Source organism: Colossoma macropomum, unplaced genomic scaffold, assembly GCF_904425465.1.
Source record: "Colossoma macropomum unplaced genomic scaffold, Colossoma_macropomum, whole genome shotgun sequence".
NCBI lineage: Eukaryota > Metazoa > Chordata > Actinopteri > Characiformes > Serrasalmidae > Colossoma > Colossoma macropomum.
The window spans coordinates 4,139,560-4,152,885 of record NW_023494791.1 but is presented as its reverse complement, the minus strand read 5'-3'; the positions used below and the strand labels follow the sequence as shown (position 1 = coordinate 4,152,885).

The window sequence follows — 13,326 nt, the reverse complement described above, 5'->3', positions numbered from 1 at the left end:
AGATTCTTTGAGGAACTGAAAGTGAGTCTCCTGAAGAGAATGGAAGCTGGAATAAAGGGGAAGAGTGGACACAGTGGACACTGTATTATTATGTAAGACTACTTGATATAACTTTTAAGCAATTTTGACTAAATGAAGGGTCTCTGACTTTGCACAGTAATGCACATCTTGTCATTGTGCAATTAATGGCAAAAGTTGCGGTAAATACTAAAGAATTGATGTTATGCATGCGTCATAAAGTTTGTATGTAGGTATATATTCAAATTTTAAAATCAATTTCACCTCCAAGTATTAAAAAAAGAAAAGTCAGTGATCAGATTTCACGCTTCACAAACACAGTTCTCTCGTTTCTGATCGCCTTTCGCCTACATACCTCGTGTGTTTTATGGTGAAATTTGATCCAGTATAAATATATTTTATGGAGCTCAGTGGTCAGCAGCAGTTCTTTAGAAATCCGTGTTTGTTGGACGATCAGCACATTTTCTATTACTGAGAAAAAAAACGTGGAAAAGTGAAGGAGAGCGAAGCGGCTCCTCAGCACTTCGTCTCTGTGGGAAGCAAAGCATATATCTAAAGAAGGTAGGGTGCCTGACCTGACAGGAAGCGAGTGACCTGAGATCAGGCTAAATGACCCGTGTTTACGCGGCCCACGCAGTCGGCGCGGAGGGTCAGAGCGCAGGGCCACTGCTGTCTCAGGGGTCCTGCGGTTGCGGCTGGGAAACGAACTTGTTGCTCAGTTTTCTCTCTTTAATAAAAAGAGAGAGACAGACTGACTTCAAACGGCTTTCAAAGGGTGCTAGAGCCGTCTTTCACAGTCCCTTAGGTTCTAGGTAGTGACCAGGTCAACATTACAGTGAAACTCCAAACAGGCTCTTGATATGAACTGAGTGAGTATGTGGTACAAACTCCACAGTACTGTGTAAGAATTCTGGGTAAAGATTTATGAAAACTGGGATGTTTTATGACATAAAAAGACTGTAAATGAACAAAGTACCAAGATTGTTATATAGTCTGTACCTGTTCATTACCTATAAACAAAACTGAATCAGAGCTGTAAAAAAGTACTGATTTTTACTGGGGTTTTACTGAGTTTTTACTGTCTCCTTCAGGCTGTTCTGTGTACTTTTTGCCTTCATTTCACACCATATTTACTTCATACGTGTGACATTACAGTGACATTCAGTGTCAGTGTGTTTGCATTTACCACACTGTTAGTCCAAATGATGAGATCCCTTATAGAAAAGTCACGTGACGTGTCTAACAACACGTGTTCACAAACACATGTAACATTATGTAAATAATGTGATCACATGGGACTTCATGCACTGAAATAGCACACGTGAACATGTGTTTTGCATGTGATTACACTTTTGATCCAATTTCTGTATAAAATCACATATTTTTCAACTTTTTTAAATGTGATCATATCTTTTTACACATTTTCTAACACTTTTTGCACATTTTTCTGATTGCATTTTTTCCATACTTTCCTAACATGCGATCAGATGTTTTTACACATTTTTTACACGTTTTTTATCCAGTCATACTTTTTTCTACACATTTGTGACACAAATGTTTCACATGATCACACATTTTGACATTTTAAATTTTTTTTTTTACATTTTTTACACATTTTTCACACTTCTGCATGTAATCAGATGTTTTTTATGTTTTCACGTGATCACACTTTTTGTAACAATTTAATCTAATTATTCTTTTCTTTTTACTAATTTTTTAACTCAAATGTTTCACATGATCACACATTTTGACTTTTTCAGGTGATCACTTTTTATTTTTTTTTCACACGTACATGATGAATTACATATAAACTCACATTGTTTGCTTGCATGTGAAATTCTGTTTTTTCTGTAAGGAATATTTTACGAAGTCTTTTATCAATTTAATATTTAGAACCTGTTGGTCACTTCAGTGTGATTTGGTTAGACTGTCTTACCATCATTTTACCCACAATAATCACACAGCACTTTAGAGTTCATACCTAGAACATGTTGGGAATTTATTTGTAATATAGTTTATTCAAAAATAATTATCTAGCACTTTGGAGTTTGAACCTCATATTTACCCGGTTAATGCCAAGAACACTGGGGTCTATGAAAGAAAGCATTACTGAAAGGCCTCCTGGATGTGTTAGGAGAACAGAGCTGTGCGAAGTCAGTCTCAGAGAATCGGAGCCACACCTTTCATCACCTCATTAATCTTTCAGGGCGTATCCCATAGCTTGTGACAATTAACTTTAATTTAGCACAGTGACACTCAGCACCACATGGGATTGCTGTGGGGAGCATCTGCCCCAGAGGTTTCAGCTGAAGTAGCATTATTGGTTCTCCGTGTTGTTATGGTGATGGAATAGACGTTCTCCCCATGTAACCCAGGGGCTGGATCATCTCTCTCCTCTGCCTGTTTATGAGCTATTACAGCCTGGCCAGTCTGGGGAAGAGGAAGCTTATCTGAAATTAAGACAGCCAAAGCACACTAATAGATTATTCAGTGGGGTTTGAGTTTGGTTTGAAAGAGACACCAGCAAAGCTGTGTTTTGTCATGTTTCTTATTTACTAGTAAAAACTAATTATCCAAAGTTAGAGATGGTCCAGTATCTGTATCAGGCCGATACCACGCTGGATGGAACGTGAGAGGTAAAAAAGGAGTAAATCTGATCCAATTGTGTAACAAATCTGTCCTGAAACAGCTCTCACTCACAGCGATGACATTAGCTGTATAGTTCTTTCAACTGGGTTAATAGAGTGATTGACCAGTTTCAGCATGACAACCTTCTTTTAGATGCTTATCTTAATCTTTTAAGGCTGACACAAAAATATCTCTGCCAATCACATCATTCATCTATGCAAATCTCTACATTTCTGAGCAAGAAATCACATGAATAGGAATGTAAGCCACACATCAGATGTGTTTTATTGTTGCTCTAATTCAATAATATCAATAATAAGCCAATAATCATACTAATCCAAATCGCACTCTAAATAAACTTGCATTCTTGCATGGAAAAAATCAGAGCATTCAACTAGAGGTCTGGGAATCTGAGGGACCCGCCACAATATCTTGCGGCGTGGGACTAATTTTTAGTGCTGTAGGCAGGAGCGGGCCAAAGCACACATGAAGAGAAATCAGGCAAATTAATGAACAACCTAAATAAAGTAGAACACTCACTAAATCAAATATAAAAAATATAAACTGATGACCGTAAAACAGTTCAAATGAATGCTTCAGAGTTGTGAAGCAGCCAATCACGTGAACAACATGCAAATTCTCATTGCTTACAGAGACGGTGGAGCCTTCAGTCCGACGGCCACAGCTGCCCAGCAAAACACCAAAAATAACCGCTCTGTGGTTTGATTCCTGCTCTGTGTTTAAATGGTGAATAAATGGCGTTTGGTGAAGTTACTCCCAGTGAGCCTGATGACCATGACTGCCACATTATTTCAGCAGAGGATAATGTATTTGTGAGTAGACGTTGTCAGATATTGGATGTCAGTTCGCCTTGACTGAACTGCACGAGTGGGAGCGGGACAAAACGTTTCGGTTGCGGGCGGGAGCGGGACAAATTATTCTTCCTTGTGCTTCTTTTATACAGCGACAGACAGGGATCAATTTGAGAGGGTATGCAAAGGCATAGCAGGGTTGCAGGGGTCGTGGTTTTCCTGACAAGCTCGTTTGGAAATGCTGTCACAAAAGAAAGTGCTAAGCTTTCAGCTTCTGGTGAGCGGCAGGTTTTCGCTGGACTTGGCAACCCTGCCCGCCATAGGGAGCACTAAACATAAAATAAGGTCTGCGGACTGTCTTTAAAAGGAAAACAGATATGATGACCAGTGAGGGATGAAAAAATGAAGATCAGATTATAACTTTTGGGAATTCAGGGATTTAAAGGAAAGATTTTGGATCGGTATCAGTATCGGTCTATGCTTAAGGCTTCATTGTCTCATCTCCAACCTTTGTACATTGGTGTCCATCACATCTACTTGCTCATGACTCCATATCCACGCGGTATAAGTCTATGTTTGAGTCACTTGTGTCTATGGAGTAACGTCTTTACCTTGGCCTGCGAATGCACTCCTTCACTAGAGAGGGTTATTTATGGTCCAGGGCGTCCCGAGTTAAAATTTCCACCTTTTCTACAAAGAAAGTCATTAGTTTTTTGGACTTCCTAATGATGGGCCAAAAATGCGGTACCAGGGAACGGTTGCGGCCTCGCACAGACAGCTCTGTTTATTTATTTCGGGGAAGCGCCGTCCCAGGTCGGAAACTTGTCAGCACACCGATTTACCCTCCAACGCGCTCTCTCCGAGAACCGTCAGTTTTAAATCTGTCGCTGTAGGTACCACAGCGCAGCTCTCTCCACGCCGTACCTGTCAGATTTTACCTTTGTTCCCTTAAATCCTTTAGGCTTCACTGCGAGGCCTCCGCCCACGCCCGCACTGCTCCATAACTTAATGCATGTCTTTGCGAGAACTCCAAGGCTCCGAGACCTACATGGAATCTGTGATTTTTACCATGGCTACAGCTCATTGACCGCAGCTCTGCAGCGAGCAGCCCACATCTGGGGTGTTTCTCAATACCAAGAAAATAAAGAAAGGACTTGTGTTCCTGGGAAGAAACGTCTTGCCAAGTTACCTTGCGAGGACACACTGGGAGAACATGAACGCAAATATGGAGAACATACCTACAGGAGTTTGGGATGGCATTGCTGGCTAACCCAATAAATAAGTCAGAAGAAACATTGCTTGCACCATCTTTTTCAGTAGCAGATTCAGGTGCACCTTTCGTTAAACTATGAGAGCTAAAGGACTACAGTTCTTATTGGTCTTATCTCCTCTGCCATCATAAATGTTGTTTATTCATTATTCACAGCTCACTCAGACTGACTAACCAATGCTTATGCATAATTGGATCCAGACCAAGAACACTTCTGGTTATTTTCTTGGTGTAGCTGCTTGGGATTTGGAACTGAGTGTGCATTACTAGAAGATGATCTATAGCGAGTTTACGAGAATGCTAGTCTCGCGGGGCCAGATGTGCTCTCGTAATGAGAATACACGTCTGGAGATAAATTATTATCATGCACATAATCAGGGAACGTAAGAGGGGCCTTTGATTGGTGGAACAAACAAAGCGAGCAGATTGTCCGATGGAAATGCAATGACATGATACAAGTAGGGATGCACCAATCATAATTTTTATGGCAAATTTATGGCCTGTTTTTGGTAGATTTCCACATTTCCAGGACGTTCTATTCACCAAAGTTTCAATATAAATTAAATCACTTGCTCTTTTGTGGGTCAAACTGCCATTTTAAATCATTTAGCAAAAAAAAAAAAAATTGCCTATTCAAATAAGTTGTAAGTTGAAATAAGATATGATTGGCTATGCAGTCTATACTTTAATATAGGTGTAGTCTTGCATGGCCAGATATTATCTGGGGAAAACTTGTTAAACATCTGGCACTGAAATAGTTGTTATTGTTAACCCAAGTTACTTCTTCAAAATAAAAGTTTCAGCAGATCTGTCAGATTTGCTTCTGTCAGAGTTGTGCTCTGTACATTCAACACACGTCTACATGCTTTGCGAGACATTTCAGCCATGCTAACTTACATGACATCCATGAGCCAACGACAGGCTTGTTGTCTGTTGGACAATGATTTCGAGCTCAACACTGCTCCCTGCTTTGAGCTCTCCCCCATGAGGCTTTGGATTGGATTGTTCCCACCCTAATAAGCCTGCGTTCCCACCCACGTTTAGCCCAAAATTACTCAGGGACGTGTTGAATGAGATCACGCCTGGCCCAGCGAGACTACGCAACAACACACAACCAGAAAAGCTGACAATTTGAATTTCCTGATCTCTGGGCCTGTAATTCCTTGAACCATTGCTGTTTCTTGTCTTCACTCAAGTCCGGACCCAAGCCAGCTACACGCTGTTAGCCTATGAGATGCGAGAAGATGGGCGCAGTAAATTAGCACTCCCCATTTGCACGATGCAGCCCGTCTGCCCGGTGCAATATCCGCTGCTGTCGTGAGTCAGAAAGGCCGGGTCTGGAAATCTGCAGCGTGGTGCACAGCAGCATGGCTCCCTCCCCCATCCTGCCAACACAAACAGTAATTACAGCCCAGTCAGACAGCCCCTTGCTCTGAAACAGGACCTGGGCCATGAGAAAAAGCTAGCAATTAGGGCCGCATTGTTAGCCAAAGCGAAAGGAGCACCCTTTGTTTTTCCTTCCTGCTCCCCGTGCCCCGAAGGGCTGAGAATGCAGCTCTTTACTGATGGGTCCTGACACTTCGCTGAGGTCAGAGGCAGGATAGTAGCGTTAATTTTCCCGCTCCGTAGGACACCCCTCCTTCCCTTCCACTACCACCACCACCACCACCACCCTCCTCCTCTACCGCTCCGACATCTGGCTTTGCCTGAGAAGCTGGAAAACGTATTTAATATTCTCCTGACAGTCGAGCGGGACATGTGGAAAACATTCTGATATCTTAATCTGCATTGCCTCTGCAAGAGCAGAAAGAAAGATACATGCTCGACTTTGTAATTTGTAAGGACAAATACAAAGGCTTCCAGAAGCTTCCGTAACAACTCCAGTGGCTGTAAGCCCACAGTCTCCAAGGGATAATGCAGCACGTGACTATTTACCCCAGCTGCATGGAGCCAGCGAGGCAGTAGACCTGCCGGGGAAAGGCCTTTCCACTCCGCTGACTCTTTTCCATGGGTCAGCTGATTGAGAGAAACATCTGTTGAGAAAACAGGTAAATGAGGCCGTTATTGAGCTCCACTCTGAACAGATAGTACCAGGTGTGAACCGTCCAAATGTAATCTCGTCATAAAGCTGGGTGTCTCAAAGCAATGAGCTTCAGCTAGAGATAGCGCTGGTCTGATAGCAGGTACGGCTACTTTCAGATGCAGGGGTGCTAATTTGGTCTGAGAAGTTGGGAGAAGGAATTTAAACCTAATGCTAAGGGAACAAAGCACACCTGCACTTAAACTTGTGCAAAAGTTTAGGCACCCCGGTCAAATTACATGCTGCTGTTGATTTACTAAGAGAAAATAAGTTAAGTGACATTCAGAGAACACACTACTGCACACTTAAACACCAATCATTGTCTATTTCGCTGAATTTAACATATTGGTTTAGTACAGACTGTTTTTAATTCAGTATTCAGGGGACCCAATCGGAAGACAGCTTATTTACGTAAATCAGTCTTAAAGGCACGGGAACAAAAATGGCCTGTTTAATTCAAATGGAAATAGAGGTTGGAAAATAGCTATGTAAAAATGAGTTATGATTGTTTTTGGTATATAAAACAAGTTAATACACTTAAATATGACATTTTTTTGCTAATTTTAGTACACAATTTAGTGCACAAAAAGTTTTGTAGCTTGTAACAAAAAAAAAATGGCTCATTATATAAATGTGTTTTACTTTTTCCAATATGTTAAACTCAGTGAATAAATAGAAGTCGTTCACTACAATTAGCAGAAAAATGTCACATTTAAGTGTGTTGACTTGTTTTCATTCTACAAAATGTGTAATTTGACTGGGGTTGTTCAAACTCTCACATACAACTGTGTGCCTAGGGGTTTTTCTAGTTCACAAAAAAAAGTTCAAAAGCCAGTCATTCAAAAATTGTCTAAACTTTGGTTTGGTAACACTTTACCGGAACCCTGCTGTGTAACATTGACACAAGCATGCCATAAATGCCCAGTCCTGTAGTATAACAGTTACTGTTAATTGTTGTGACAGATGTTATAATGTTTGAATTCATTGCGCTAACTAGAGCACACTCAGCTTGTGACATAGTGGCAATTACTGGTGATGGTAACATCACACTCTAATATTAAGGAATAGATTTTATCATGACGGCTCATGACAGCATAATGACATCACTACGATATGTTTATGGCATGATAATGTCAGTGTTATAGAGCATCATTCAAGTAGGTCTTACCAGACGTTTTTATGCTTGAGTGCTTTTCGTAGAAGTGCTGGTGTAGCTGGAATAAAACCGTTTGGCTATATGTCCTTTCAGAACTGTTTGGCTTCAGTGGACGACAGCAAAATGAGACAGCAACTTCAGCCCTCATTAAACAGACTACTGCCCAGCATCTCTGAACTGTACAGGCATGTCCAACTGACAGAGGGCTGTCAAATCTGCTCTATAGAGGGACAATAAAGATTTGACTCCTTCCGTTGTGTACGGCTCTTGTCTTGCGGCGTACATCACACAGCAGCTGATGAAATCACTGATTAATTTGCATTTTCTTATACCTATTTTTAGAAAAAAAATTGCTCAAAGGACACATATCGAAAGGGAAAAATTGCCTTGCTTTTTTAAATAAACTGCCCAGTCCATACAGTCCATACACAGAAACTAAGCTACAAAGTCCATTTTAAATAAACTGTTGTTGTGATGAAAAAAAATCAACCCATTTACAGTTTTCAGCCGACAGCAATCTAGTGACCCTGAGGTTATAAGAAGTGTTTTAGATCAGATTAATTTTTTAATGTGGTATATACCCAATCAGAAGAAAGCTCATTAACATATATCAGTCTTAAAGCACAGGAACAATAATAGCCTGTTTGATTCAAATGGAAAGAGGTTATGTAAAAATGAGTTATGACTGTTTTTACTATGTAAAACCACACAAATGTCATAAGTGGACCTCAAGAGTAAAAAACAATAAAATACAAGAAAAAAAAACAGCACATTGGCCCTTTAAAATATGTGAAACTGAATGGAAGCCTGCTAATTAACACAATATGACTGTGTGGGAGATTTTATGGAAAACTCACTCTAACATGTTTTATAGATCATATAGGCTATCGCCGCTGTCTGAACAAAGCCTTGTATCTCCAAAATGACTTTACAGTAGATGAAAAAAACATACTTTACTTTTAATGTAAGTCAATGAAATCAGACTTTTTTTCCCCCAAGTAATTTTGAGCTGTTTCTTTTGGTCAGTTCATTATGAAATTCACACACAATGCAAAGAGTAACATGCATTTTCAAATTATGTCAAAAAACGAAAATCAACAAGGTTTTGTCTCATCAGCAGTGCTTTATTTCGTAACTGTCACACCAAGACCGCCTGAATTTCACATTACCTCAAAAATTGGTGGCTACGTCTGAAAAAAAGCTTATTTTAAAGTTTAATAGTTTTAAAGAAAAAATATTGGGTCAGTATCGGTATCAGCCAATATTCAATATCGGAAATTTCAGTATCAGTATAGGCAAAGAAAAAGTGATATCGCACCATCTCTAGACACAATCCAAGTGTAGCATCTCAATCTCTCTCTATAATTGACTGTGTTGGGAATCTCTAGAATTTTGATGAGCAGCTCTCATTTTACAGGGAGAATTTCCCCCTAAAGAGAAGAACCCTCAGTCCAGAGTGATACAAACTGAAAACCAGTGTCCAATTAGCTCCTAGTTCAGCTGGTACCACTTGGGACAGAATAAAAAAGAACTGTTTAGCAGTCAGGAGCTGCTTTAGCACCTTAATCATCATGAAGAAATAGAAAACAGAGCCTAGAATGATTCTCAGTTCCTGCGAGCAGAAATGTATATGCGCTGTTTTGCCAGCGTGAACACAAAGGGAGTATGCTTTCTTAAAGTAAACATCGACGCCGGAGAGAAACGTCAAATCCTGCACTAAGCAACACTTCTTGGGCCGTTTGGTCGAGCGGTCCAACAAAAGCTCAGACAAGCAGGAACGGCCCAGAACGCATCATTAATTCTCATATGGAGGCCAGACACTTTGTGGTCCTTCTCTCACACGGCAGCAGGTTTCTACAATTACAGTGATTGCGGCATTGCGCTGTTCGGACTGACGCTGGGGAAGTTCGGAAAGACAGGAGGAACATTTCACAGGTGATTATTTTTTCATATGTGAGAGCCGTATTTATTCAGGACCACAAGAAGAGTGAGACATTGTGCCTTGGTTTGATTTATTTGATTGCCTATGGTTTAAACGTCCCAGTGGCCAAAACCAAGAATTATTCATGAAATTTATGGAAGTAAATTTCAGCCTAAAAGTGAGATACACACTTCACCTGGATCTTACACGACCTCTAAGAAGGCATACATACAAGTTTCAGCTGAAGAGAAGAGCACATCCTCAACCCCTCAAAAAAGACGGTTCTTCAAGGGTTCTTTAGTAAAGACAGTGGTTCTATTTAGAACCGTGAGTTCTATTTAGAAACATCTGCATGCTTAAATTGTTCTTTGCATGGTGAAATGGTTCTTCAGCTTGATGGAGAATGTGTTGTCTATGGTTCTATATAGCATCAGGTGTATATAGCATGAGGTGTTTACATAAACCACATAATGCCTAATAAACTCACTTATAAAGCATTACGAATGTACAGGAAGTGTTAAATCATCTTCAGGGTCCATTTTCCAGGGTGATTCTGGAAAAATGTTCGATTGCTGTGAAAATTTGTAGATAATGTTATAAAAATACGAGAAGATGACAAAAATCATGCTCTTGAATTGTTTTCCAAATAAAGTATTGTTATTTATTAATAAAGTGTGTTTTTCCAGGGTTCTTTAGCGAAGGCAACGGTTCTATTTGGAACCATGAGTTCTATATAGAGCATACGCATGCTTCCGTGGTTCTTTGCGTACTGAAATGGATCTTCGAATTGATGGAGAATGTTTTTGTATATGGTTCTTCTTACAATGTCAAGCTTGTACCAATAGCAGAACCCTTTTTTGTACTAGATAGAACAATTTTCCAAAAGGTTCAACACGTTCGCCAGCAATCTGAGGAACCATTTCAATATGCAAAGAACCACTGAAGCAGGCAAATGCTTCTATATAGAACCAATGGTTCTAAACAGAACCATTGCCTTTGCTAAAAAACCCTTGAAAACATCTTAAGTATGTATAACAATATTTTATATAGTAAAACAATTCAAAAGCATGATTTTTGTCATCTTCTCATAAGGTTTAAACGTCCCAGTGGCCAAAACCAAGCATTATTCATGAAATTTATGAAAGCTGCTCAATTGCATTCTCAGTTTTTTGTATAACACCATCGAAAAATCGGCATAAAGCTTTTAGAAAGAGCACGTTTATCACACCTGTTTGTTTCACCTCGCACACTGATAATCCCCAGTGTAGAATACACAATCCCTGGTTTAACTGGACCTCCAGCAGAAGGCACAGGTGCTTTGTAATGTACCAGCTGTTCCATACATGCCTATTTCCAAAAAACAGAGGCACTTAGAAACTGTACAGTGCTGCAGAAGATAATGGCCGGTATTGTTCTCCAGCTTTTCACCCTCTAGCCATACAGTTGGGTATTGATTGCCCCGTTTTTCACGTCTTGTTGGCAGATGGGGGTTTCTGTGGTGGATTCCTCAGTTGCAGGCCTTGGAGGCTGCCCATACGCCAAGGGGGCATCCGGTAATGTTTCAACAGAGGACGTCGTGTATATGCTGCACGGACTGGGTATCGAAACGGTGAGTGTGTTCTTTTCTTGTTTAAAACACAAAGGGAGCATTGATTGTTATTACAGCACTTGAAAATGCTTGAACTTCCTCCCTCCATATTATTGCTCCAACAGTTGTGGGTAACAAATCTCTTCAGGCCCTTTAAGACTTATAAAGTGGCTCATTTACCGAAAAGAAACTTCTAAGCTTTTGTTTTGCCCAATTGTTCCCGGCACTTACAAACCTGATATACTGGTGGAGCTGTGTTTGCGGTAATTATGGTCTACAGTTTCTCCCACACCCTTATCCACACCCACTAAACCCTGAGAACCAGCTGGGTTTCTTTTTCTATTGCACCCCCTGCTGTAGGTCTGACCTAACTGCTGCTCTGTTCTGCAGGGAGTGGATCTGTCCAAAGTCATAGAGGCAGGAGAATTCATCTGCCGAGCTTTAAACCGACCCACCAGCTCCAAAGTTGCCCAGGCTACTAGCAAGTCTAAGCCATCGCTCAACACGTCAGACTAAGAGTGAGATATATACTTCATCTGGATCTTATATGACCTCTAAGAAGACATACATACAAGTTTCGGTTGTAGAGAAGAGCAGGGCACATCCTCAACCCCTCAAAAAGGTGGTTCTTCAAGTTCCTTAGTAAAGGCAATGGTTCTATTTAGAACCCTGAGTTCTATTTAGAAACATCTGCATGCTTAAATTGTTCTTTGCATGGTGAAATGGTTCTTCAGATTGATGGAGAATGTGTTGTATATGGTTCTATATAGCATCAAAACGGGTTCTGCTATTGCTATGATGTCAAGCGTGCAGCAGTAGCAAAACTATATAGAACCATTTTCCAAAAAGTTCAATACAGAAACATATACAACACATTCTCTATCAATCTGAAGAACCATTTCAATATGCAAAGAACCACAGAAGCATGCAAATGCTTCCCTATAGAACTCATGGTTCTAAATAGAACCGTTGCCTTTGCTAAAGAATCCTTGAAAAAATATTTTTTTTAAGTATATATAGCATATTTTATGTAGGAAGACAGTTCAAAAGCATGATTTTTGTCATCTTCTCGTATTTTTATAACAACATTATCTACGGATTTTCACAGCAATCGGACATTTTTCCAGAATCACTCTGAATGGACCCTGAAGATGTTTTAATAACACTTCCTGTATATTCACAATGCGTAATAAATGCATTTATAAGGCGTTATGTGGCACATGTAACCTACCATAAGCTTGTATAGTTACACACATAATACTTCATAAAGCCAAAGTCAGAGTTTATAAAGTCAGGTTGCATATATACAGGAAATACACTTAAACCTTGTTATGGTGCATCACAACATTATGTTTACAGTGGTCTTTTGAGTGGATATTATAATGTGTTAGAATATCTAACATTATACTTTCGTGTTCTGCTTGCTTTATGAAATGTTATGCATGTAATTAATACTTCCTACTTCTTATTATGCATGTACATTAACTACTTATAAGTAATGATACAGGCTTAGGTCAGGCATAGTAAGGTTTTATGCTCATCATATAACACTTTAGAAATGCATTTATTAAGAATTGTAAATACAGGATTTATTTACCACATTTTTGTACCATGAAAGTATCATTTTCATCATAAATATTTTGTATTTGAGTTGTGTGAGAAAGTCACAGAATCCATTCCAGTATCATTTCAATCTCCTTCTTGGTGGCGTATTATAGTGCCATTTTAAAGCATTTAAATAATGGGAAATAATGGAAAAAATGGGAATTCCAATTCGTACGTCTTCATAATTGAGTGGTTAAGATGTAAACAAAGTCATTCAGAGTTTGATGTGAAAAGCTATCTTGTAGATA

At 39.7% G+C, this 13,326-nt stretch overlaps 1 protein-coding gene across 1 annotated transcript in view; it reads left to right on the top strand.

The window, feature by feature from the left end:
* The window catches only part of hmgcll1 (3-hydroxymethyl-3-methylglutaryl-CoA lyase-like 1), a 36,374-nt gene extending 24,385 nt beyond the window's left edge, over positions 1 to 11,989 (top strand). The window contains exons 8-9 of the mRNA XM_036573544.1: positions 11,369 to 11,494; positions 11,864 to 11,989. Of these exons, the coding sequence (XP_036429437.1) occupies positions 11,369 to 11,494; positions 11,864 to 11,989 (252 nt within the window). The remainder of the gene's footprint in view (positions 1 to 11,368; positions 11,495 to 11,863) is intronic.
* Positions 11,990 to 13,326: the final 1,337 nt, after the last annotated feature.